Source organism: Agelaius phoeniceus, chromosome 5, assembly GCF_051311805.1.
Source record: "Agelaius phoeniceus isolate bAgePho1 chromosome 5, bAgePho1.hap1, whole genome shotgun sequence".
NCBI classification, from domain to species: domain Eukaryota; kingdom Metazoa; phylum Chordata; class Aves; order Passeriformes; family Icteridae; genus Agelaius; species Agelaius phoeniceus.
The window spans coordinates 31,126,679-31,154,212 of NC_135269.1; the positions used below are offsets into that span (position 1 = coordinate 31,126,679).

The window sequence follows — 27,534 nt, forward strand, 5'->3', positions numbered from 1 at the left end:
ACTGCAAAACAAACACTTATGGGAAGTAGCTTTCTGTAGAAGGAACAAAATAGGTCTGGCTTTGATGAGACAGAATGATGATCTGTAGTCTTCATGGGTGGGTTATCTCTTGGTCCTGAGGGTCAGCTGTGGCTGAGCTATGAGCATTTAGCTGTGCTAAATGCATTAGGCTTTCAATCCAGATCCCATCCTTTGGAAGGACAGATATTAAGCTTGTTAAACTAGCAATTGCTACTGAGGATTCAGAGCTACCTTATCAGAAGACTGACACCTCACTGTATATACCCAAGGTGGTTATGCTGCAGGCATCTTGAGTGCCTGCTGGTTTACCACTTTGGTTCTGCTGGCCTTGCTGGTAGCTGATCCTCAGCACAGAGTAGGTTCAGCTGGTTGTGATGAAGTTCTTCAAAGCATAGCCTTTCTCCACCTAGGGGAGGTGTGCCAGAGCTAAATTAGACACCTAGCACACCTCAGAATTTGAATGATTATTAGCCTGGAAGCAGAGCTGTGTACAAAAAGTGCATTAGGATCCACTGATGCTAGTGAAGACTTAAGGCCTTTGGCTTGTGGGATTTCCTTTATTGTGTGGCATAGGACTTATAAATATTATCATGGAGCATGGTTTTATTTGCACTTTTCCCAAATTGCTTTCTTTTTTATAATTAATTAATCAAGCACTGATGTCTTTGTAATCTCAGAAACCTAAGGAGTTATACACAATGAAGTACTTCACAACTGAAGACTTCAGAAATGAAGCTGTGATTATTAATTGCACATGGCCAATTTGTATAGCAATTTTATATAGCCTACCATGAGAAATAAATTAAATTTACTACATCTGCTTGAGCCATTGTCTGACAGCCATGTAGCCATGCCAATTTGCTGTGCAGTCCAAACTGTGTCTGCCCTTCACTGAAAAGTTATGTACCATGCTATTTTTTTAGTGGCAAGCCAGTTGACTTGTGTCCTGGGTTTGCTCAACCCACTTTAACTTGAAATAGCAGAGGGAAGAGAAACCTTCCCTTGAAGGGAGGTTCAATGTTATCTTTAAGGTGGCAGCCATATAGTTCTGTGATAAAGATGCTTCTAGCATTAGCTGAATGTGTCTCTTATCCCTTAAGCTGGCATATCCACATTGCTTGTGTGACTTCTACAAATAAATCAGCCCCTTCTGGCGTCCTGTGGGAAAACTTGTTTAGACAGTAGAAATGCTGCAATTTAAATTTTTCCACTGAGTTGGGGGAGATCCTTTTTGGATGACAGCTTTCTGCACCACCCAGCTACAAGTAGCCCACTCACAGGTGTGGAACCATGAAATGCATGGCTACCATCACAGCTAGTGGGAGGGAAGGTGGAGGCTTGGGAAAAAGCACCATGGCACAGTGCTCTCTTGCTCCTTGGATCCTGGAGGGGGGCATATTTCATGGCTAGGAAAAAAAAAATTATTTGTTTTTAAAGGTCATAGAAGTACATGGAGAAAGAAAGAGAAAAAAAAAAAACATTAGCAAAGGAAGAAAAACCATTTGGAGTGCTGTATATCCCATGAGAGATGGACTTAGAGCAGGACCCAAAATGAAATACCTTCTCTCAGAGGCTGAGGTGCTGTAAAGAAGAGTAGGGAAGCACACAAGAAGTGTGTTCCAGGCCCGAGGTTGCCTGTGTGCCTGTTGCAACAGCAGAGCTCCCATACTCTGTTACTTCATTAATGCAGATGGCAGAGTCCATGGCTTTTCCCAATGCAAAAGGATAAGGGTGGCAGGTGTAAGTTGCAGTGTTGTTAGTGTCAAATAATGAGAGCTGCTTCAGGACCTCTGTGAGTGGGAGTGTTACACCATGTCACTGTAGCACAGCCATACCTTTGGTCACCTGAGGATGTGGCAGACTTGCTGCTTTGTTAGAGTTACAAAGTGCTGTGATGGGAATCTCAGCTTTGTGCATTCTGTCTTATATATTCCCTGTCTGTGTTAAAGAAACAAACTGCTGAGAGAAATATTTATTATCTTATATTGGATGGTGGAGATGGGATTGTCATGTGTGTACTGATCACAGAGCAGTTCATTTACCATCATTCTACACACAGTTGCCAATATTGCAGTAATGCTTCAATGTGTGTAAAACATTGCAGTAAAGCTATATTGCAGTAATGCTTCAATGTGTGTAAAACAATTCCAGACCAGCAACCAACCCTAAATGAGAAACTTTGGAGTAGCTAGAAGTGTGTGACAATGCAGGGAGCATGACAACTTAGCCTTTAAGTGGGTGTCAGACATCAGAGAGATGGAAAAGTATTATCATGAGGAAAGACTAGTTTTGAAACTGGATAGTCCCTGAAGGATAAAGAATATGTAGGCTTAAAAAATCGTAAAATATGTCAGATAATACCATGAGGTGAAGCCTAGTGAACATGCTTCTTACACTGTACCAGAAAGAGGAGGCCCAGTGGAATGGATCAGTGAGCTAAGCTCTCAAAACTTATCAAAGAGAGCTAAAGGAATGACCAGTATAATCATCATAAAGAATTTTGTGAGAGATTTCACTCTTGTGTTTCTGCGAAGCCATACACTGGATTCTCAAATTCAAATATTGAGGTAAAAAAGCCCTTACAAACAAAAGAAAACACAAACCAGAAGGACCCCTGAACCTCTTTACATAACCAGCAGGAGCAGCAAAGTTGTGAAGTATTTCTCAAAGCGCTGCTCAAGCGTGGACCAGTTACGATATTTGAATTTTAAAACCCTCTGTCTCCTTAGGAAGAGAAAATAGCAAGCATAATTGCAGTTTTTGAAAGGGATTTTCTCAGAATGACTCTTTTAGCCAGTTTATTTGGTGTATTTCTGGCAGGCAGGAATTAATGACCTTCAGGGGAAGCTAGCATAGCTTTCAAACTATAGGTTTCTGAAGAAATAAGGCTCTTTAAATGTTTGAGGATAAGGGTATACTGTGGTATGGTATTTCCAAAAGGCTTGTGAAAAATCTGAAGCTGAAGGTTCTCAGACTGGCTTTTTACAGGCCAAAAGGGAAGCTTCTCAAACTTTAAACACAAGAGGACAAAACAGACATCCAATTTAGCATCATAGTGTGGGCTCACTGAGACGGGTGACCATACCTGAGATTTTTGTTTTATTTTTCTTACATTCCAGACACTTGCTTGGTTGGAATGGTGATTTTGAGGATCATAAATGGATTCTGTACCACATTAATATCATGATTTGTATATTACCTGTTTACGGTTCAATGAGCATATAGAGTATTTTGTGGTACTGTTTGTACTTAGCATAAGCTGGTCCAAAGTAGCCAGAAAAGCCTTAAAACTTTGCCTAAGTTACTTTTATTGCTCTAATTGAAAGGAATTGGTTATGTGCAGTGTCTTTATGGAAGTAATTTGGCTCAATCTCATAGGCATAAATATTTCCTAGTAGTTTTAAGACTAATTTTAAATCTCTTTTGAAGTTTTCTGAATACAAGAAGAATCAGGTAAGAATGGACTTTTGCCTTTTGCCTGAAGGCTCATAAATCTAAAGAGCATTTTGCATCTCTTTGATGTCATGAAGCATGATCATAGTCAAAAGCCTACTGCTCTGCCTAAGTGGATACTAGCATAAAAGAATACTTTCTGAAAGAAAAAAATGGGGAGTGTTCAAATCAGGATGAAATGGTAAACGTAAGTTCTGTGAAAAAGAGGTGAAAAAATTTCTCAAGACAAGTCATACCTGTAGGAATAACTGATGAAGTTCAGCTGCTGGTTTGCTGACATTATCAGAAGTGACCAGCTGGATGCATTGCACTGAGCTCTAAATACAACAAGTAGCTGAAATCCTGGAATCCAACTCCATCTCTGTTGGATGAAATTTGGTACCATCTCACTTTACCTTTACTTGAAACTTAGTTTCATATAGTGATGTCATATGTCTCATTTAACACACACCTGTCAGGGTTTGTGACCTGAACACATTTTCCACTTAAAGGATGCCAGTAAACTGTGTTGAAGTCTTATGATCCATAATTTTAGTGAGTTGGTTGCCATGCTACCACCCTATCTCTTTTTGGAAAAGTTCAGCTTTGTCTTGTCATTTTTGTCAATATGGTTTTGACAAATGTTGATGGGAAAAGTATGGTAAGTTGTTCATGAACCTAGTAATGTGAATATTTGTTAATAGATGACTTTACTACTTTTTTTTTTTTTAAACCCACTTTTAGGTTTATATATTTAGCTAAAAGAACTTAGTTTACAGCATAATTATCCTATACTGTGCAGGATTAAGAGACTTGAAATCCTCAGTCATCTTATTTTGAACTCAGTGGGTCTGAAGAAAAGGAAAATATTGATGGGCTTTGGCCAAACTTCTTTTCTTGCATTTTAAACACCAGCAGGTTTGCCTTCAGTCATCAGTTGCCTTCATCCAAATTTTGGCAGCTTCACTCACCTCAAGTTAGATGAGGAAGCTGACACACACAGTAAATACATTTTAGGTGCTTGAACACACTCAAAATGATTCTGGATGGGACAGAGTCCCATCTAGAGGTTAAAACTCTTTTTTTTTCACTAGGATTATAGTCTTAAACTGGAGTAACCTTTCATTGCAAAGAGTCCTCTTGAATGTAGCCTTTAGTTTATAGTGTCATCACAGAGCAGAAAGTAGATGAACCTAGGGAAAAGAAGTACAGAGAAGGAAGCTTCAGGGCCTGTGGGTGGAGAAGAGAGAAGCTGCCTGAGTGTTGATCAGAGCTGTGGGCTGCAGAAACGTGGTTTAAGTGGTTACAAACTTGACACTTTTGCATGGTTTTGTCTTAAGTGTTTGTCATCTTGTGGACAGGCCAGCAATGTGATATGAAATAGGTGACTATGAAACCTTAGTACTTCAGACACACAGAACACTTGTTGCTTTCTTTAATGATGATCACATTGGTTTTGTCCTCTGGGATTTTCCAGTATGTCTCAAAGTCTGATGTTCCTTGAAAGTGGTCATAGATTTTTTGAAGCCCTTCTTGTTGCATCAGTGTGTCTTTTTTTGGATCAGTAATATCTATTTGGTTACCTCAGAAAGCTAATGATTGGTTTAAACTCTTGATAAAATAGTTTCCTACAGCACTTTCTGATCTTGTTTCTTAATCCAGATGTCACTGCAGCTGGAGCTGAGTTGTTTAGTGAGTGGGGAGAAGCCCTGGCTTGGACAAGGCAGGGCAATACAGACCTGTGCAGATGGTTCATGGCATAACAAAATGTCTGCTTGCTTGCTGGGCTCCCGGCAGAGGCTGTGGACCAAGCTGCTTTGTAAGAGAAGCTTATGTCCTTTGTGCCATAATAACTCACCTTCAAGACTTGTACAATTTTTCCTTGCTACTACCAAAACAAGAGGAAAATTATGCAGAACCTGTGTGTGAACACTGCTGATTTGTATTACTACTAAACTGACTTCAGACTACTGAAATCCTAATTTGTTTGCTATAATTTCAATAAGAAATAAATTCGGAGTCTTAAAGGAATGAAACCACCAATGGATGAAATGGTTTCTACAGGTGTCAATCTCAGTAGGCAGCAGAAATCCCTTACATTAAGTGCCATAAATCACAGAATCACAGAATAATTTGAGTTGAAAAAGACCTTTAAATGTTTTCTTGTCTAACCTCCCTGCAATGAGCAGGGACAATACCGGTGTTTAGATCCAATGCAGAATCTAGGCCAGTTTTTATTTCAGATAGGTAAGTACATCTGCTTCCCAGGAGATTAGGCTTCAGAATTAAATCAGATTTCTCTTTGAAAACTAAGCAAAAGTCATGACCTTTGATGAGTTTACTGTTTATAGCACATAAGCTGTAATAACTGAAACTTGTCATTGCAACATTGTTTGACATAGGCTGAAGATGGTATGCTAAAAAATTTGTTTGTGCCCTTTGTCTCTTAGTTCTTCAGTCTACTTGTACATGTCTCTTCATAAACCAGGCTGTTTGCTCTGAAACGATAGCACGGCACTGAAGTTATTTAACTCCTGTTTGTTCAGTTAGGCACATTTTAGCTTACAGAATAATGACTTGTAAGAGGATACTGTTCTGTATTTATGTTTTGCCTCATTAGAATTCATTCATATTCCTTGTGAAACAGCTGGTGAGTTTCTGTAGCCTGTCAAGCAGGTGGGAGGATCTGTCTCTTACAGCAAGAAGTTTGACCCTTCAGAGCACAAAACCTCAATCAATTTCAGTTTGATTTCCAGGTTACTTTCTCAGTTACAGTTACTTTACATTGTAATAATGTTCCATTATAATAATGTTGCAGACAGCTTCCCTTCTTTCTTTCCCCCACCCCTGCAATGTTATGTGATGGCTTAAAGCTGTGGATCACACCCAAACTGAAATATGCAAAAGCATATGATATGTTTTCAATATCTTTTAACATGCCTTTGTAGGCAGGTTAAAAGGCATGACAACTGAAACATATGGGGATGGTTTTTATCACAACAGCTTCTTGATATGCAGATCTGTCTGGTATTCATTGTACTAATTAGATTAAACAAAGGCTTTCCTGAGATAATCACTTTGCAAGCCCTTTCCTATATTACAGGGCCCAGTTTTAGTGTGTTGCTGAAGGTCAAATGCTACCAGCTAATGCTCAATATCTGAATGCATACTGTTCAAGCAGATGTATAAATTAAATTAAATGACACAAGATTTATAATTGCTGGAGCTTTGACTCTTGAGGTATGAGTGTGCTTAAGTGTTTTAATATTAATTAAGAAAATTGTTTTTCCTTGTAGGTTAGTGAAGCAAGTATTAAATGTAATCATAGGAAAAGCTTGGATAGGAGTCGAAGGCATGCTAGGTCCTGTGCGTCTGGGCAATAGTAATTGTGCCACTACAGTAACACTTCAAAAAACATGTTGCAGCTTCCAATTTGGTCAGTGCAGAATGTTCTGGTAGCACTAAATAGATAAGTAATCTATAGTCTCTTCATGCTTTGGTGAGCATCTCTTCATGTAGACTTCTGTTTAGAGCTTTTCCTTTCTCCAGTCCAACTACAGAAGCTTATCATGATGAACTTCCAACACTGGCAAAGTTGTCTAACCTTTGTTTAATGGGTTATGGGTTTGAATTAGTGTCTTTGTCTGGTAACAATACACAGTCCCTTAGCAATAAATAATGATTTGATTTGGGTAAGGAAGTTATTCCTCATAAGCAGCTACAATGATATGATGTGTCAGTGAAGTTACTACAACCAAAGAGCAGCAAGGCCCTCTCAGAGGGATTTACATAAGTTCCTGAATCCTACCTATGAGAGTATGTGCTGCTACTGAAATATGCCTCTGCAGTTTGAGTTTTTTTATTCACTTTTGTGTGACAGAGAATAGCTTTTAAAGTTATTCCTAGTCTCAGTGATATAAAGGGATAAATCAAGTGTCAGTGATAAAGTATTATTCAAAAGTTGATGTGTCAAATGAAATGTAGACATCTTACTAATTTTGTATGCAGCTTGTTTAAGCTGGAAACTAACACAAAACTTTACTGAATTAAACTTTAAATAAGCTGGAATGTCAGCATTGGTCTATAAATTAGTTTTAGCTTGGTAACTGTTTCCTGAATTTGAAATTTGAGATATTAACAGATTGGAAGTTTGAGGTGAGTTGCTTTAAACTATAGTGCTTCAGAGCTCATGTTATTCAGTTATCTCAAATGACTGATGCAATAACTGAGAACTGAAACACTGGTCAAAACAAATAAAATATTTCATTAGTTGAGAAGCTAAATACCATTAGATGATCTTTGTAGCTTTAAAATGCGCTTCCTTTTATGCCGCTAAATTTCAGTCATAATAGTTTCATTATGCATCACCACTAATGTTACAAAAGTGGACTCTTGGAACTTGCTGTAACAGGAACTGTTTGAATGTTGCAAGATTTTACATCAAAACTGCATTAAGGATATTTCTTAAAGAAAGTTTCTTTGCTGATTCTTACAGAAAAATCTCTGTTGGACTAAGTCCGTCCTGTACCTGAATGAAAAGAAGCTATTGTGCTCTCTGTTGAAATGGCTGGTAAAAATGGATTACTGAAGCAGATCCTGGTCTGATTTTGTGTAAAAATTGATAATGTTTAATCAAATTTTTATAATCTGGAACAATTCTGCATTTGTTCAGTATTCAGAATTTGAAGTCTTCGCACTGATCGTTTCAATTTTCCACATAAAGGAAACATCCCTTCTTGCTATCAGGGATGTACCAAATAATTTGTATCACTACTAGAGCTGATCTGTAGAACTGCACTGTTTTTGTAGTTAATGAATGCTTATTGAATTTGCCTGTGAACCCTAGGAGTCCATTGATATGTTAGGATGGCATTTAGAGCATAGGAGGACCCTCTCCAGTATAAACTTATTAATGACTAATATGGATTATTACTTATTGGTAAAAATTTATATAATGCATAGAGAGGTTTGAACTGGAATGCAAAGCACACTGAGTTATGACTAAGTAGAGTTACTGCTCTTCAGTTTAGTTGCATGTGAAAGCAAGTTTGGCCCACTCTATGCATATATATGGAGAGAGAAAGTCCTAGAACTTTGATGACAAGTGAACAGTGACTAGAGCTGTAGCTTTTTCTATCCTTTTCTCTTGGATTTGGGTGTATTTGGGCATCAAGTACAGGGCTCCTGCTAGAGGCTTGAACAGAGCTTTTCTTAATTAAAATTGAATCAAGTTTGATGTAATTGGTTGTGGGGCCTTCTGCTTGGTCTATTTTTGCTTAATTAGCAGCTGCAGCATCTTCTCCATAGCTATACAAACTCATTTGCCTGATCTGCTTCTTGTTATACTGTCATAGCTTATGATCAGATGCCAGCTGATAAATCCTCCTAGGCTACCAGCTGGACAGCAACATCCAGCTTTTTGGCATTGGATAACAATGTGGCATGTCTTTAAAGAAAACTCTTTCATACATGGTTTGCATGAAATTCTTCACTTGCAGGATCACTTGTTCTCTAATAGAATTCATTAGAGTCTTAATCAAAACTATATCCTAGCATGCAGGTTAACACTATCATCATGGACTCTTCAACTGTTGCAACATTTTCTTGCGAGTAACAGAGAAAACAATGAAGATTTAAAATTATTTTAAAATTAAGAACTTTTTTTGATGTTATAGAATGTTGAAAGTTTTATGCATGTGAATATTGATTGCTTTATGCTTTTTGTCACTCTCTGGAAAACAGCCATGGACAGTGGTTTTCTCAGAACCTCCTGTGACAGGAAGAGAAGAGCAGTTGCAGTTGTAGAAGTTGCAGTTGTTGACCTGGAAGTGTCCAAGCTGTTGTTCATCTGAGCCTGACAGTCATGTTTTGTGGGGGAATATGTTGTTACACATGCTCATTGCACTTCATTATGCCAAAAAAGCTGATTTACGTGATCAGAAGTCTGGTTTTGACACACAGCAAATCTTCACACACAAAAATTGTTTTTCAGGCATGAGGAGTTTGTGTGTGCACTGCACTGTTGTGTAGCTACATGTGTACGTGCAAGATATGTCTGCTGAGCAGGGATTAGATATAGAATGCCTGTGCAAGTTCAGATCCTGTGTCTAGATGATAATTTCTCAGCTACAATAAATACACTGATCATCAGACAGAAGAACTGCTCTCAGTCTGCTCATCCCTTCTGCAGAAAGGTGGTGTTGTGCAATTTTTCCCTCTCTTCAAAGAATTAAATGGAGATACTGTGCAAGGCTTGAGTTGTGATGAAGTGGGCTGGAGCAGGGCTAAAACTGTATGGACATGAAAAATTTATTAAGAGCTAGGTCTGCCTGAAGATATAATCCTACTTAGAATACAAAAGTACTTCATGTGTGGGCTAGCTTAGTGTTGAAGTTTTTTACTGAGGTTTGCATAAACCAATTAATGGGAACAAAAAATCTTGCTCTTCCCAAACTCTGAGGTGAGGGCATCATTGGAAAGTGGGAATTTTTAACTTGAGCATATTCTTTCCCCATGTGACATCACTTGTGGATGCAGCAAGCTCCAGTTCCCTGGAAACAGATTTAATTTTAGGTATTTTTAAAGGTTGCTGCTTGATGATGAACCATATGGACATTTGAAGGAAAATGCCAGTGTTAAAGGCAACAGTTGTTACAAAGTTAATGATTTAAGGAAATCCAATAATGCAAGGTTGTTTTGGGGGGGGAAATATCCATTTTCTTCCTTGTCGCTATTGTCCGCGGAATGCAAACTAAAAATATTATAGGAAATTAAAAAAGAAATTTGTTCTGTAACCTTAGTACAAAGAGTAGAGACTGTCTTACAATGCATTTCAGTATAGCTGTTATGTAACTGAATGTGTATCTATTCTCTCCCTAGACTGTACATGCCTTTTGGCTTTGGGGAACAGAACGCACCATGGGACAACCTCAAAGATATCTCTCCAGACGGGCTCTCTTGCTTGGGTGATGTGTCTGCTCTCCTGACTGTCTTCATACCCAAAGGATTTATTTTCCTTTTGGAAATACTTTGAGTTGAAATTTTGTTCCTTGCTGGAAACTGTCTACGCTAAAGACTGCATGCATCATGGGTGACATGGCAAACAACTCGGTTGCATATAGCAGCGTAAAAAACGCTGTAAAAGAATCTAATCATGGAGATTTTGGAGTTACTCTTGCAGAGCTCCGTTCTCTTATGGAACTTCGAGCTGCAGATGCACTGCATAAAATACAGGAATGCTATGGTGATGTACATGGCATCTGTACAAAGTTGAAAACTTCACCAAATGAAGGTAAGTAAATTCTAACACTTCCTGAGGAAACTCCATTTAGGAAAAGGCTTAGTAAGCAAACTGCTTTCTTTAATAGAACAAAGTTTGTAAAAGCATTTTAGTTACCATAACAAAATATTGCTTCTTGTTCCTTTAAGACAGAAGTATTCCATGGTAATAAGTAAGCAAGAATTTTTTTTTTCAGTTGGTCTAGCTGCATGTGAGATGTTATATTAATGAAGTTGCACTTGGAACAAAGTTCATTGATGTAGACATCCACATATGAAACAGCAATGCAACATAGCAGTGTTCAACTCACTGTGAAAGCACCAGTTTTCTGAATAGTTCATATGACCTATAGTTCCCAATTCAGATCATGGTGTTGTAGAGCCCAGGGTTTTAATATTCTAATGCAGGGCTTATTAATGCTTCTGTGTGGCTACCTAGTTATTTGATTTGCTAATGCAGCAATTTTTAAAACTGATTATGTGTTTGTGTTCTATTGGATTCTTAATAGCAGGATCTAGTTTTTAAATCTGCAGTATTTCTGTAGTATCAGAATTCTGTAGATTTCATTTGAACTGTTCAAAATAACTATTAATACAACTTGAAGCATTGGTGTTTACTCTTAGTGGAAGGTTTGCAAAGTGATTACACAATCTCATTCCCTAGAAATAAGCATCTCTGATGGAGTCTTTGTGTGACTCCAACATGACAAAGTCCATGTTTGACTTAATGGCATTCTGTAAAATGTGGCTACACCATGCTTTTGCTATCTAGAGTTATTACTCCAAGATAGACTGTACAAATGTGAAGAGATAAGTAAATAAATTTATTAAGTCTTCTTCTTGAGAACCTTCCAGAAGGCTTTCTTCCAATATTAATAAAAACTATTAAGTGTATTTGTGAAAGATGGAAATCATACTGCATAAGATACTGTAGTATCTACATACTGTAGTCCTTGCAGTAAACTGTACTTAAAATATGTATAAACATTAACTGAAACTTACTGTGAAGTCCTGCTGTTGAGAGCAATTGAGAATTACCAAAATCAAGATTTTGGCAAATTGTAGTGTCTCTGCATTTAAGGACTCACATAGATTTTAACCAATGTGGTGTCATGTTGGTAGCAGCAAAATACCTGCTGTCTTAATCCTGGCGAGCCGTTGCTTTCTGTTCTTCAGAAATGCTATGGAAAGATTTACCTTCTTGGACCAAGAGCAGCCTACTAATGCCGTAAGGTACCTCTGGGTACATCTGCATTTAGCATGTTTTGGCTTGATCCACTTTTGAAGCCAGATTTCAGACTCCTGAAATCATCAGTAGATGAATTGGGTTCCTCTTACCAAACTGTAACTGTTCAGTCAGCTGACATGGCTGAACTGCCAGTGAATGGGAGTAGACCAATTTCAGGATGAAGAAGTTTGTAAAACACAAGGAGTACAAACTTCTGTTCCTTGGCAGTTGTAAAGTACAGTGCATGTGTGTGAAGCACTGTAGTGTATAAGCAGTGTAACACATCTCAGGAGCAACAGGCTCTCGTTACCCTGTTGACCTGCTGCATAGTATTGGAAGGCAGTTTCCTTTCTCTGTGAAAAGGGATATGGTTTTCTACAACTGGGAATTGAACTGAGAGTTGAATTCTGTTGCACAGTGAGCTGCAAGGCTAAAGGGTCCATTATTGCTGCAAGCTAGGTGGAAATACAATTTTACATAGCCACGAGGCACTAAGCACCAAATAAATGCCTTGTGTACTGCAGTATTCACTTTGTCTCTTAATGTAACAAACGGGCAGGTTATTAAACATGTCACATGTCAGGGAACTAAAACTCAAGGGTTGGATGCCCTTTCCTGCAGATTGATTGTACTGTACTGAGGGCTGTGTGATCAAGGCCTTTCACTTTCAAAAGGATTTGACATTTAGATGTACACTGTAATCAGTGTACAGTCACTGACTTAATAAAACGGTGCCATCCTTTTTAAAGTGTGAGAGAAGCTCATAAATGCACCAAAGACTCAACAGTTGAACATGTTCACAGGCTCAGAAAAGGTTAATTGAGTTAGAACAGCGTCCAACAGAGGTGTCGTTTTGACTCAAATCCACAACATGAAATTTTAGAGAATCAGCCACCCTGACAGGTAACCTGCTATAAACTTTCTGGAGGTAGTACTGGAGAGCTCTTGTAAAGGTAGAACTAGGTCTCTGCTTTTGTCAAATTCTAACCATAAGTGTAGAAAGGGAGACAATACTAACAGAAAGAAGTCTAGGGAAGATCTTGCAGAAAACTGTTACACATTACAGTAATAGTGGCTCTCTAAAACCTCCTGTGTATACCTGCAAAGCCCTAGGACACTTTTTCCTAATCAGATGCTTTCTCTATGACATGACACTCTTACCACTATGTAATTGCCAGGGGCTTCACAGGAAAAGTACAGGTAGTTCTGACATGGTACACAGTGGATGAGTTCAGCTTGTTCTGTTTCTTGCTGTGAAGTTGTTGACAATGTAAGACAACATCTATTTTCAGGCAAAATTTGGATCAAACTTATCTGATTTGAAATGAGAAATTGGAACAATCCTTTACCAGTATTACTTAAAAAAAGGACACTGAGCAGACTTTACTGCTTACATATACGCAAGTGTGCAAAATGAATGTTTGACATATCTTTAGTAGCAAAAGTCTGTCTAATATTCTGGACAGATATAGATATTTCTAATAAAATTTGAATATGAAGCATTAACTAGTCCCTTGGCTAATATTTTTCAAACTTAACCCCAAATAATATAAATTTCTCTTGTTAAGACACATAGTTAAGAATACAATGGCAGTAGTTTTGATCTCAGGACTGTAGGTTGTGAACTGTGAAATTACCAGCTGTCTGGTAAATGTAGCAAGTTCAGTAATGATGCATGGTGTATTATAGTTATACTAAAAATACAAATGCTTTTTATCTTTGCTAGGCTTATTTACTAATCTTCACTAAGTGGTTCTGATAGTAGCTTGACTTTATATAGCCTCATTTGGAAGCACTTTTCATTTTTCAAAGACCTTTGCTGTATACTTCTGATGTTCTGCACTGTGGTACCCTGGAAAGGGAGGAAGAGGGTGATGTTGCCAATATTATGTAAATAAATTTCCAAACTCTGCCATGTTAAAGGAATAGAGAAGTAGTATCTTTTGCAAAATAGCAATATGGCCCAGCTTTTTGGAATGACCACACTGTCCTGAGTTTCTGTAGATTCTGTAATGTATAGCTTGATTTTGAAAATTGTCTTGCAGTGCTCTTTGAGTTGAGAGTGAAAGTAAGCACCTTAAAGCTTGAGCTGCAAGAAGTGTAAGGTTATGGCTAATGAGTACAATTGTAATGAGTACAATTTCTCTTTTCTATTAAACCTTCAAAGACATGAATTCAGGGTGAATTGAAGACTGTTAGAATAAATGTAATATATCATATACACAGAGTATGTTTAATTAATTTCTGTTCTGAAGAGATCTGCATATAGTTTGCTTTTCAGTTAAGTGATTCCATAGCAATTGTTAGCATTCAAAATTGAGCTTTGCAGTTCAGTAACCTTTTCAAAGTGTCTTGAAATACGTGATGATTCTCGGAAATGTCTGTTAGAGGTGTTAAAACCCTCCCTTACCATGAAAGCCAGCTGCAGTGGCTACTGTTCTTATTTGTTACCTAGCATGTTTGCAGTGCATTTATCACTAAGCAGCTGGGTTAGCTATTAAAAAAATTGCTACTAAGAAAATAATTGTCTTTGAGCTGGTGCTAATCATAACCTTAGGGTCAATATGATTGAAATACCCAGACCTTTGCTCTGAAGTTTGGCAATTTTGATTTGGAAAATGAGCTTAATTCTGAATGGTGGGTTAGTCAGCTGAAAATTTTTAGAGGAGTAACCAGGAGATGTGCTCACAGAAGACCGTGAGTGCATGACCTTGCACTGAAAATACTTGGTATTCCTTTATTTTTAAGATCTTGGCAAGCTCTTGAAACATGCTGTAGCTTTCATGTAGGCCCCTCACTCTTGTCTGCTAGAGTCCCTTAAGGATGGTACCAGAATTGAGACAGAGAAGGACTCAAATATGCCATATATGAAAGAAGATAGGTACAAAGCTGAGGTGACAGACCTGGCATAGTGCTAAACGTGGGCTCTCTGTGTGAGAGGAGGTAGAAAGTGAAGCTTCAGAAGAACAAATAACTACCACCATTCCAGGTGGAAGCAGCATCATAAAAGTGGTTGCATCTTTCCACATGGTGCCTGCAGAGAGCTTCAACCATTTTAAATAGTATTTTATATAATAAACATTATGGAAATATAATAACTATAATAGTTACCTTTTTAATTATAATAAACATCTCATTATAAATGTTACATTACTTTTAGGATCCTAGGATGTTGTGTCTGAATACAGAATCCCTACACTGGGAACCAGAGCTGCCTTCACGGGCTGTGGTCTTGCTAAAGCTTTATGGTGCTACTCAGTCTCAATAGTAGTAACTCTACTAATGATCTTGTCTTGCAAACTTGTTTACTTTGAACAAAGGTATGTCTGTTATTATTACTCTGTTCCTATGTCATATTAAGTGACATATTAAGCAGGTAGACCATCAACTTTATTTTGGCAAGGTGAGAATTGTAAAATATAGCTGGCTTTCTATAGTGGCTCTGATTTAATGGTATTACTTCCATAATTATGTTTGAGATGTGGCTTTTTTGGTTTTGTTATTGAAATATGGAGTGGGACTTGATTCCATGAGTGGGAAACTTCAGTCACTTCTAATGTGAGGGTGAAATGTGTGTAAGTGTCACTAACTTTGTCTTATTGTTAAATAGGTTTAAGTGGAAATCCAGCAGATATAGAAAGGAGAGAAGCAGTTTTTGGGAAGAACTTTATACCTCCTAAAAAGCCAAAAACATTTCTTCAGTTAGTATGGGAAGCACTACAGGACGTTACACTAATTATATTAGAAATTGCAGCCGTAGTATCCTTGGGCCTTTCTTTTTACCAGCCTCCAGGAGGAAATGAATCATGTAAGTAAACTTCTTGAAAAGTAGATATCTGCTATTATTATACTACTGACTTTCCTGGTTCAACATGCCTATTCTGTAAATCTGATGGGAGACAGTAAGTCAGTGGAAAAGCAGCTTATTGTTCCTTATTGAGAGCACATTGCTAAAACTCTAGCTTGCCTTAAAAGGGCAACATGAGATTTCCTTGGTCATGATCTGGTATTATTCTGACCCAAGGTAAATTGCAAGCAGCAGGAACAAGAACTTTTTTGAAATCCAGTCTCTGTGCAAGTGGGTTTTTTTTTAGCTTTGCCTCAAATATTTAAGCAATTTATAATTTGCAGTCATGGGCTTTCTTTGGGGAGTCAGCAAGTCTAAAAGTTTCCTTGATTTGTGATATGACACTGGTAACTTTATAATTAAGAAACGAAGCTATATTTATACTTCTAAACAGAAAATAAAGGGATTGTGACTTCATTTAACTGAATTTTTGCAGTGATATCTGGTTTGTTAAGAGAAATGTAACGTTGGATATGTTGACAAAGCAGAATGTTGTTTACCAGTCTGGCATTCTTATGCCATCATTTAACAAAATAAGGACAGGAAACTTTCTCTATATCAACTTCTCTTGTGTTCAGATAAGCAATGTGGTTTAACTTCCTCAAGTTGCTCTAGCTTTCAGGTTCTTTATCTTCTTTGTGTGTTACCCTTATGGAAATAAAGGTGAAATTGCAAAGAAGGCTAGCATGGAAAATGTTTAGCACCTATAAGTTTTTTGTTTGCCAAAACTTTCATTGTTGAAATATCTTTGTGAACTTTCTTAAATCTAAAACCTGTTTTCTGCAGTATGTGGATCAGTAAATGTTGGTGAAGAAGAGGAGGAATCTGAAGCAGGTTGGATTGAAGGAGCAGCAATCCTCCTATCTGTAGTTTGTGTGGTATTAGTAACAGCTTTCAATGACTGGAGTAAAGAGAAACAATTTCGGGGATTGCAGAGCCGTATTGAACAAGAACAGAAATTCACAGTCATCAGAGGTGGCCAAGTCATCCAAATACCAGTAGCTGACATAATTGTTGGAGATATTGCACAAGTGAAATATGGTAAACATATTTTTAAATTTGAACTTTCTTTTATTTTTAAAAAAGGAACTGCTGTCAACAAACCCAGTGATCTCTCGTAGGTGACCTTTTACCGGCTGATGGTGTGCTCATTCAAGGAAATGACCTCAAAATTGACGAAAGCTCGCTGACTGGGGAATCTGATCATGTTAAGAAATCTCTGGATAGAGATCCTATGCTGCTGTCAGGTGTGTAATTTGGCAATTTTTGAATAAAGTAGCTTGTTTCTGCGGTATGGTGGTTATTTAAAATTTTGTGGTTAAAACTAGCAAATTGTTTTTTTATCCAGGTTGTCTACTAGAACTATCCCAAACCAGTCCACAAAGTACAGAACTTTGTTGGAGTGATCAGACCTATAAAACTGACAAACATTTTATGTAGTTGCTTATGGGTTTACTTTCCAGATAGCTTTGGCAGCTAAAGCTTTAGGAGAGCACATATAGTAGTGCATATACACAGCTCAGAGTTTCATCAAAGTCAAGTTTGAAAGCTCATTTCCTCAAAGTACTTGTGTGCCCTGTGCCCTGCCATATAACTGCTCATGTCTCAGTGGAAATCCTGATTCAATCTTTCAGGTACACATGTGATGGAAGGCTCTGGAAGAATGGTGGTTACTGCTGTAGGTGTGAACTCTCAGACTGGAATCATCTTTACCTTACTTGGAGCTGGAGGAGATGAAGAGGAGAAGGAGAAGGAAAAAGAAAAGAAGGAAAAGAGAAGTAGGCATATTAATCTTAAATACCTTGGCAGGGGAGTGGGACTGGAGATGATGGTGAACTTTTGAATATTACTGGATAAAAACATGTTCCAGTCATCCAAAGCTGGAAAGCTTTTTAAAAAATTCATACCTTCTGTAGGTTTCACAGGAAAAACACCTTGGGTCCAGTGACCTGAGAGTACTAACTCTTGTCACATGGAATGTAGTTAAACTTCAGATCCCATTGATGAGTCAGAGTTTGGAAAGTTTACAGTTGCTAACCAGCCATACATACCTTGTATAAATAGTTAAACTCTCATCTTGTGTAACTTCAAGGTGCATTGATGTCTAATAGCAAATACTTGTTTATGGAAAACAAGTTATTATGAAGTTCAACCTAATAAGTATCTAGTCACATTTATAAGTGATCTTTTTATCAGAGGGATACAAGACAATAATGGAAAATTCACACAGAAATGTGTTTAAGATTCTCAGAGACTTTCAAACTCAATAGGCAATTGCTAAAATGTGTGCTCTGTGCAGGAATTGAGATTGAAGGTTTTTTGTCTTGTCCTAACCCACAAATACTTTACAATTCTGACCCTTCTTGAAACTTGAAAAAAACCTAGTGAGTTCCTTTACAAGTTAGAAAAATTATTACAAGAAGAATTGAAAGTTCTAAGTTAGTTTCAAGCTCAAGCATGACAGCAAAAAGTAAAAGCTGACCTGCAACACTTGCAGTCATTAGTGTGAAGCAGTTGCCATCCTGTGCCTTCCCCTTACAGAGGAAGGAGAAGGAAACAAATAACAGTACCAGCTGCTACAGGAGATATGGAGTGGATTATAGCTTTTATTAATAATCTGCCAGTGTTTATTATTCTAAAAGCAGAAGTCTCTTGACAAGCAGTGTTTTGGTGTATCCTGGGACCCAAACACTAGTGGGGTTTTTTTGTCTCCCAAGATAGATAGGTTCCTCTTTCCCTTAAGTTAGGTGCCTAATAAGATTCTCCTTGATAAAACTCAGGTTAAACTAAATTAACTTCTCTGTGAATGTTAAGGAGATTAAAGGGACTATATTTAGCTGGCTGTGTATGGCACAGTTCAGAGTGAAAGCAAATGCATGTACAAGCAGTTGCAAGTAATTCAAATGTAGAACTTCGCTCCTGAAAGAGGAAGAGAGGAACCAGGGGAGAAGAAGTGCAAAGTCAGGAAACAATGACGAGTTCTTAAGAAGTCTAAAGTGGCATCTTCCAGAGAAAATGAACATGCTTTTTTTTTTTTTTTTTTTCCTGTTAAGCTGTTGTGAGAACGCTGGGAGAAATCTTATGTATAGAAATCAGAGTGTGTCTACAGTAATGGTGTGGTGGAGATGTTAAATGTCATGCCAGACAGGCTGGTTGATAATTTGATTTTCTTCTACTTGGGTACTCTTGTAAATTTTGGTCTATATGACCTAAGGCCAAAGACTTGGTGAATTACCAGTAATCCTGAAAATGTTTGGGTTTTGTTCTAAATTGCTCAATTTTGTGCTTTCATTTCAGTTTATCACAAACAGTAATTATAACCCTTGCTTTCTCTACTTAGAAATAAAGTTTGTCACTTTCTAAGCCCCCAAAAACAGCACATGATGTGTTAGACTTCCAACCTTTAATATTTCACTTGTTAAATTCTTTCATTATTTCACTCTCCTTCTTTATGATCTCTTGTTGAGCCCCATTTCTGAACACGGGTAGGAGTGATATTTTATTATGAACTTGAGCTATTCTCACTGTGATGTATGATATATTACCTAAAGATTTATGCTTATGTTTGTGTAAATAGTAATCCAGTAATCCAGTGCTGTACCTCCACTAAGCTTTGCTATGGATTTATGAATATTTTATACCACATTAGCTTCTGCAATATTGTACAAAAGCACTGATTCTCAAAGTGAGACCTTGCAGTTTATTTACAGAGGTAGTCAGATTCTGGTGGCAAGTATTGGAAGAATACAGCAAGATGGAGGCCACCAAAATCACTGAATTGTCACAAGTATCTTTTCTAGAAAAACATGTCAGGATGTCTTTTGTGAAGCTTTCCTCACAAGCCATAAGTGTCATTATCAGTAATTTGTGCAAACTTAACCATGGTAGATTAACACTGCAGCAGTCTTGTATGTGAAAAGTAAAGTCCAAAAAGTGCCATGAGCTGTTTCTGTGAACTGACTTAGATGTTTTACATTTTTTTAATGCAGTTTGCTGTTTTAGCAGAGTAATCTAGTTATTATATAAAAATATAAATAAAATAATGAATTCTGCACAGCCAGCTTAAAGCACTTGTTTCTCTCTCTGACAGGTAAAAAGCAAGACGGAGCTGTTGAAAACCGTAACAAAGGTAAATAAATGCAGGTTCTCTGATTCTTTCTTGCAAGTCTCTGTTTTCTGAGAGTGTAGATGAATACAGACTTCCTTATAAAAATGCATATTGAATGCTTATATCCAAAGTGCTTATGGTAAAGATGGCATAAGTGAATCTGCCCAAAACAAATGCTTCACTGAACCTGGTATTCACAATACACTATTTAAACATTATACACAATACACTTATTAATAAGCTATACACAATACACTTACTTAAACATTCATGTATGGCCTCTCTGGATACAAGATAATTCTCAGTGCTGTTATATTTAGTGGAGCTGGGCATTAAGCTTTTTAGGTATCCTTGATTTGGGAGACTTACCAATGGCTAAACTTTTTTTTTGATCCTAACTTCTAGCTAAAGCCCAGGATGGTGCAGCCATGGAAATGCAGCCGCTGAAGAGTGAGGATGGTGGAGATGGAGACGAGAAAGACAAGAAGAAAGCAAACTTGCCAAAGAAGGAAAAGTCAGTTCTCCAAGGCAAACTCACAAAGCTTGCAGTTCAGATTGGCAAAGCAGGTACAATGTCTCAGTACTCTCCTCATGTTGATGTCATGTTAAAAAAAGTTGGAACATGCATAGTTTGTGAGGAGATAAAATAATCAAACTACTCAAGGCTGGCTACTTAAGTGCAAAATTCTAATGCAAGTATGCTGTTGTGCCTGAGTATGCTGATGGCCTCTCAGGCTCTGTCATGTGGATGGCTTTTATTTTTCCTTAGTTTAAATAGTCAGGCTTTCAAGTGCCAGCTTCTAGGAGGGAAAACTCCAGCTTCATAACATTGGACAACTGTTACGAAAAATCTTTTTAGGTTAGATATAGCATTTAGCAATGTACCAAGAGAACTGTGAGTTGAGTTTTGTTCAACTGGAGACTGTAAGTTGAGTTTTGTACAGCTGCAGCCTGGAAAATGTGGTACAGTCAACAAGATTCTCTAGTACTTTCAGAGGCTTAGAATTTTCCACTTAACATATGCCTTGTTGATACATAACATTTTTATTGACTTCCTGCTTTTCTATCAGCTAGTATTCAGATGCCTTGTCAAAATCTTTGGTTGATTGTTGCTGCTTGAAAGTAGGCTAAAACAGCAGTGAAGTTCAGTATAAAATTTAGGCTGTGTTATCTAGTGTATAGTGGTTTAATTCAAATATTTTAGGATTTATTTTGGTCCATGTAGAATTGTTGAAAGGTTCAAGAAGAAATTCAAGGAATTTCAAGAAGAGTTCTAGCCCAGCTCATGGCTCAAGAAGGGCTGACTTTAGCATCTGGGTCATTAGACACTTACAGCTTGAAATGGAGCAATGAAACTTTTAGCTGTAGCACTCTGCAGTTGTGTATGGTGATATTAATTTTTTAGTGAGATAAACAAATTCCATTATATGTGTACTGTAAACTACTGCCCTCATCAAAGATTTTTTTTCATATCTTCCAAGAGGTGTTGTGTTCCTTTATGTACCTTTTGACCCATTGTAGTTCCCCACACAGCCTTAATACTCATCTACTTCATGCATGGATTTGCCTGTCCTCCTGCTTTGAGACTGCACTGGAGCACTCTACTGAATCAGTCAGCGTAAAATTGGTGAAGGCCTCCTGAATTTTTTCACTTCTTGTTCTGCTTAGTCAATTGACTTTACATATTGGTCTGTCCTTTTACTAATTAGCTCCATGCTTTCAATTAAATTGGAGAAAAAAAGATTTCTAGGCACTTCTGGTGAAATGCATGAGGAAATACTTGCATTGGAAGCGGGAACACCTCTGAGAACTGCCTCCATGTTTTTGACTTGCCTCTTTGAAACCTTAGTTCTAATCTAGCTTGTATAAGGGCAGAAGTATTTGCATATATCTACAGTCTGTATTGCCGAATATTTGAGACAATTTCTTAAAACTGTTTATTCTCTTTTTAACAAGGTTTGTTGATGTCTGCAATCACAGTCATTATCCTTGTGTTATATTTTGTAATTGATACCTTCTGGGTTCAGAAGAGACCTTGGCTTGCTGAATGTACCCCAATTTATATTCAGTATTTTGTGAAGTTCTTCATTATTGGAGTTACGGTCTTGGTGGTGGCAGTACCAGAAGGTCTTCCACTTGCAGTCACTATATCTCTGGCTTACTCTGTTAAGGTAAGTAGGTAGAGGGCAAATCGATTTTTTTAAGGTAGGTGGGCATATTCATCAGCTGTTAAATATGTGTGTGTATATATATATATGTTAGACTGGGAAGAACTTTTTATTATTTTCTGAACTGCATAAGAATTCTCCTGCAGTACTTTTCTTCATCTTTGAATGAATACACACTGACAAGAACAGTGAGCATTGCCAGCCTGTTGTCACCAGCTAAAGATAAATGGGTTCAGTATGTAGCATTGTAGCATTTGCTTACAAGAAACAGATGTCTTAGAGTTTGTAAATAACAAACTTTTCTGTAAATGTGAACTCCTACCTAGCTGTTGTGTTAAACAATTGCTATGAAAGCTTCTGGATTGATTTTTTTTTTTGAAGACTGAATAATGTAAAGCATTTTGTTTTCTGCTTACTATACAGCATGTTTTTTAACTTAAGCTCTTTGTGTTCTTAATTTTCTTACTGCATCAGCATGCTGAGACTCATTATTTATCTATAATCTAATTGTAAAGATGCTGGGTGCTTAGGCTGTGTTCTAAATTCATAACTTACAGCACTTAGTAGTAGTGGTCTTATTGTATAATTTGTAATTCATCTTCCGCTTAGACATAAAAACACTTAAAGCCTGTTAAGGAAAGAATTTAAAGTGATATTTAATCTATGAAACTCATGTAACCCTCACTATTTTAGTTGAAACATTAAGTTCCCACTTTGATTATAAGTCTGAATCTAGGATCTTTGAAATCTATATTATCTGATCTTCAGATAGATCAAATAAGCTGCATTAGACTTTTCTTGTAAGCAGAAACATTTTTTAATCATCGTATCTGGTAAAGTTCAAACTTTATCTCTTCTCAATTTCTAAATATTGTTATAAACTGTTTTCTCCTAACAATCTGAATAGTATCAATAGTCAGTGTGACATGCAGGTAGAGGAGATTAAGATTGTATTTATGTACCTTGTTCAAAATGACGTTTACTGTGACATAATGGACTTTAGGGAGATCTATACAGAAAGAGGCAGCTGCAAGTTCTTCCTCTGAAATATGCCTGATGACTTAATGACTGAGTGTTTTCTGAAAGTGCTGTGTAAGGCTGGATCCCATAAATGAGAATTTCTGAAGTCAAGTAATGGTCATGGATTGCTGTTAACTGCTTTTATTTCCTTAGAAAATGATGAAAGATAATAACTTGGTGAGACATCTGGATGCATGTGAAACTATGGGCAATGCCACAGCTATTTGCTCAGATAAAACGGGAACATTGACTATGAACAGAATGACAGTGGTCCAAGCCTACATCAATGAAAAACATTATAAAAAAATTCCAGAACCAGAAGCTATTCCAGAGAAAACTATGGCTTATCTTGTGACGGGAATTTCTGTTAATTGTGCTTATACTTCCAAAATACTGGTAAGTGGATTTCTTAATTCCAATCAAGATAACTGAGTAACTTCCTCAAAAGATGCAAATTGTCTGATGGCCGCAGGCAGTTTTGGTGTAAATGTGTGGCACAATGCAGGGTAAGGTATTTTGTACCTGCTGTAAACTGCTCAACCATTCATTTGAAACTTAATGGAAAAAATGGCTTATTTCAGTTAGAACTCATAATTCAAAGATAACATCTCAAAGATAATTTCCTTTCAAGTTCACAGTTGTTTGTTTTTATAAGTAGGGCTGTTTATGCCACTTGAAGAGTGTCTTGCCTGGATTTGAGCACTACTTGAAAATAAATATTAAACTATTAATATTTAAGAGTAGTACATTAAATAAAATATAACAAAAAAATGTAACTACAGGTAAGGATTTTGATGGATTTTTATTCCAGATACTGCTGTATAAGTTTGTAAGCTTTAGAGTTGTAACATATTTGCTAAAATCTGGTTTGAAACTTGCAAAATGTTTAGAAAATAATGCACATAAAATGTGAAATAATCCACTATGTAACATGTGTAACAGTCCATTAGTCTTTCATTTCAAAAACTCTTAAGCATAGCTTCCTTGCTGTAGTTATTCCAACATGTTGTATAACTTACATTCCTCAGGCAGTAAAAATAATAAGCAAGATTTAGTAAATGAATTAACATTTCAAGATTTTGCGGAAGCCTCCACTATGGATACTTTGTACACAAATAGCAGTGAAAACTGAGTTCAAAAGCTACTTATCAGCCAATAAAAACGGTATATCTGCAAGAATTTCCATAATAGCAGTACTTGAGGCAGCACATAAGTTTGCAGCCCTGATTTCTCTGAAACAAAATGGAAATTCTGTAATGAGTTACAGCACATGAGGAGTTTCACAGTCTGTTTTCTAAAGCTCTTTCTATACCAAGAACAAGGTAGCTGTATGTAAGCTGACCTAGTCCCTTATTACTACAATTTTAACTGAGTTACATCCACTGCAGCAGAGTTAGGCTGCTTTGCAGAATCAGAGAGGGCTGAAAGGGACCTCTTGAGAGAACCTCTGATCCACTCCTCCCAATCAAAGTGACGTCTGCTAGAGCACATTGCTCTCAGGGCACTCACTCAGGGTTTAACAATCTCAAAGGATGGAGACTTTGCAACCTTTTGGGCAGCCTGATCAAGTATTTTAACACCTCTAGAGTAAAAGGTGTTTCCTTATCTTGAAATGGAGTTTAAAAATCTTCAGTTTGTATCCATTGCCTCTTCTTTCACTGGGCACCACTAGGAAGGTCTGGCTAGACAGTCCTTAGCAGTGTTCCAGCCATGTGCCTTATTCAGGCATTCAATACGCACCAAAAAGTTTCTCTCCCAGAGTGTTGTCTTCTCCTGACTGAACACCCTTTCAGCTCATCCTCATATGTGAGGTGCTTGAGTGTCTGTGTTATCTTTGTGTGCCATGGATGCACATACTCCTGGATGTTGATATCTCTCATACTGGGGCACCCAGAACTGGATGTCTTAAACTGCGCATTAAAGTGAATGTTTTCAAAGTGTGAGTATTCAGTACAGCCAAATCCAAAATCTTGCAGCTCTGAACAATGAAAATGGACCACTGACTTATGATTAATGTAGTTCAGCTCTAGCCACCTGAGACATGTCAGATGAAGTAAGTGCTTCTCCATATTTTGCTTCAAAAAATACTGTGGTGTTATGCATATACAAACTCAAATATTTTGAGATAAATACTCCTTTACTTATAGGACTAGCATGTGGAGAACCCACATTGTTGAGATAAGAAACTTTTTCTGGTATTAAAGGATTGGAAACCTGTTTCTCAACTCTTTCCAGTTAAATAGGCCATGGCCTGGAAAGCAGAACTTGTAGTGAGACTTAAGAAGCTTAAAGATTTAGTTTGTTCAGAAGAAGGCTAACAGGTGATGTGGTCATAGTTTAAGTCATTGAAGAATTATTACAGGAGAGAACACTTTAATTTAGCAGAAATAATGCCATTTAGCTTGCTGAAGTCAGTATATGTGAACTTATCTGTACTTTTAAAATCCAAAACAATTGTTCAGGGTCTCCACTCAATTGATCAGATAAATATTTAAAGTAATGGAAAATGTCCTTTAGAAAGGTCATGTTGGGATTGATACAAACTTAATGGGTGATTTCTGAAGGATTGAAAGATCCTAAATAGGTACAGAAGTTACTTTTAAAAAGCAGCATATGACTTTAGATTATGACTCATAGGAATTTATTAAGTAATTGCTGAAAAAGAAAACTTCCCCATCCCAGAACTAAGCTTGTCCTTCCTTGTGGTCTAAGTGCTGTGCTTCAGTGGTTTGTAAGTTAACCTAATCAGTGATGGTTCTTGTTCTTCTTGCAGCCTCCTGAAAAGGAAGGTGGCTTACCACGTCATGTTGGAAATAAAACTGAATGTGCCTTGCTGGGATTGCTCTTGGATTTAAAACGTGATTATCAGGATGTAAGAAATGAGATACCAGAAGAGGATTTGTACAAAGTGTACACCTTCAACTCTGTTAGAAAATCGATGAGTACCGTGTTGAAAAACTCTGATGGCAGTTTCCGGATATTCAGTAAAGGTGCCTCTGAGATAGTTCTTAAAAAGTAAGAACGACTATTACTGTGATTCAGCACTTAACTTTTGCTTTATGTTGTGATACATGCAGAGACTGACATACTAAACAACATAGTCTGTGGAATCCTTGTCTCTCTAGTCACAGATAAGGGCAGCAGTCCTATACTCTTATGACTGCAGCATCAGGGCTTGTCTCTTAGCGTTGTTTGACTTTCTACAGTAAAATGGGCCATTAGCACTTAAATTACTTTACTTCAAACACCCCAGCCCTACCCCTCAAAACAAAAGAAAAGAGAAAGAGATGGTCATCATGCTTTAGTTAAACTATTTTACTTTTAGGTGTGGTTGATCAAAATGCTCACCTGCCTTATAGTAAAGTCCCATCAATTGATATGCCTAAATTCCAGGAAGGGCTTGTACCTTTGAAAAGTGATTACTTTTAGCATATTACTGCTTAGACTGTGCAACTTTCTGTTGAAGTTGATCGTTTTAACAGGAGCTTGAACTTGAATGTTTCGAGCAACTTGAGGGGTTTTAATGTGATAAAGCAATTGCTTCCTTATCCATCTGCCCACCTAGAAAGGATTTATTAGGATGAGTTTAGACCTAGTGAGCGATTAGGTACCACTGGGACAAACCTTTATAGGTGTGAAGTCAGGTGTGGTAACTCCTAACTAGGTGAGGAGAGATGTCACACATGCATGCATCATGTTCTTTAGGAACAGCAGTTGGTAGCCAGGCCTGTTTTGGTTCTGATGTCAAAGTGTTTCTAGTCTGAGTAGCACATAGATTAGATTCATCAGTTAAATTTACTTTTTTGCTTGTTAATTGCTCCCCCAAATCATTACCTAGGAAGGTACTAATATACTAAAGAAAAAATATGAGCTCTTCCTTCTCCTCAGCTTTTTGCTGAGAACAAAATGTCAATCTTTAAAGGACTCTTGTTCTTGATATGAAACTTATAATCTTTTTTTTTGCGAAGCTACATTTTAAGCCAAATCTTATAAATTAATAGATGTGCCTATATTCACATTACTTACACCTTCTGAAGTATTTTGTAACTTATAATATTGGACAACTGAACTGTAGAAGTTGCTAGAACTCAGTCATCCCAGACTCACGTGGTCCACTTGACTTAGTAACTGAAATAAGAAAACAGATAATAAGAGCATTTGGCAAAGAACAAGAAAACCTAGACTGATTTGGATATTATATAGGAATAGTGTTCAAATAGCAAACTACTTCAGGGTATGCATTGAATTGGACAAAGATTTAGCCATCATAATCTGCTTCCTATGCAGTACCTGTAATCTGGTTTGTCAGTTGTGCTGCTCCTTCTCTATTTCAACATATATAACTACACTAAAATACTGAAACTTGAACATGAACATTTATAAGGCACAAATGAATCACTAGTAAGTGTAGAAGAAATGCAGAAACTTTTGC

At 37.2% G+C, this 27,534-nt stretch overlaps 1 protein-coding gene across 3 annotated transcripts in view; it reads left to right on the forward strand.

Moving 5' to 3' along the window:
- ATP2B1 (ATPase plasma membrane Ca2+ transporting 1) overlaps window positions 1-27,534 on the forward strand; it is a 60,252-nt gene that overhangs the window by 15,497 nt on the left and 17,221 nt on the right. For all 3 annotated transcript variants that reach the window (XM_077178763.1, XM_077178765.1, XM_077178764.1), the window contains exons 2-11: window positions 10,333-10,744; window positions 15,570-15,767; window positions 16,593-16,847; window positions 16,928-17,053; window positions 17,441-17,584; window positions 19,897-19,935; window positions 20,320-20,481; window positions 21,871-22,085; window positions 23,256-23,498; window positions 25,876-26,117. In XM_077178763.1, the coding sequence (XP_077034878.1) occupies window positions 10,540-10,744; window positions 15,570-15,767; window positions 16,593-16,847; window positions 16,928-17,053; window positions 17,441-17,584; window positions 19,897-19,935; window positions 20,320-20,481; window positions 21,871-22,085; window positions 23,256-23,498; window positions 25,876-26,117 (1,829 nt within the window). In that variant the 5' untranslated portion in view covers window positions 10,333-10,539. The remainder of the gene's footprint in view (window positions 1-10,332; window positions 10,745-15,569; window positions 15,768-16,592; window positions 16,848-16,927; window positions 17,054-17,440; window positions 17,585-19,896; window positions 19,936-20,319; window positions 20,482-21,870; window positions 22,086-23,255; window positions 23,499-25,875; window positions 26,118-27,534) is intronic.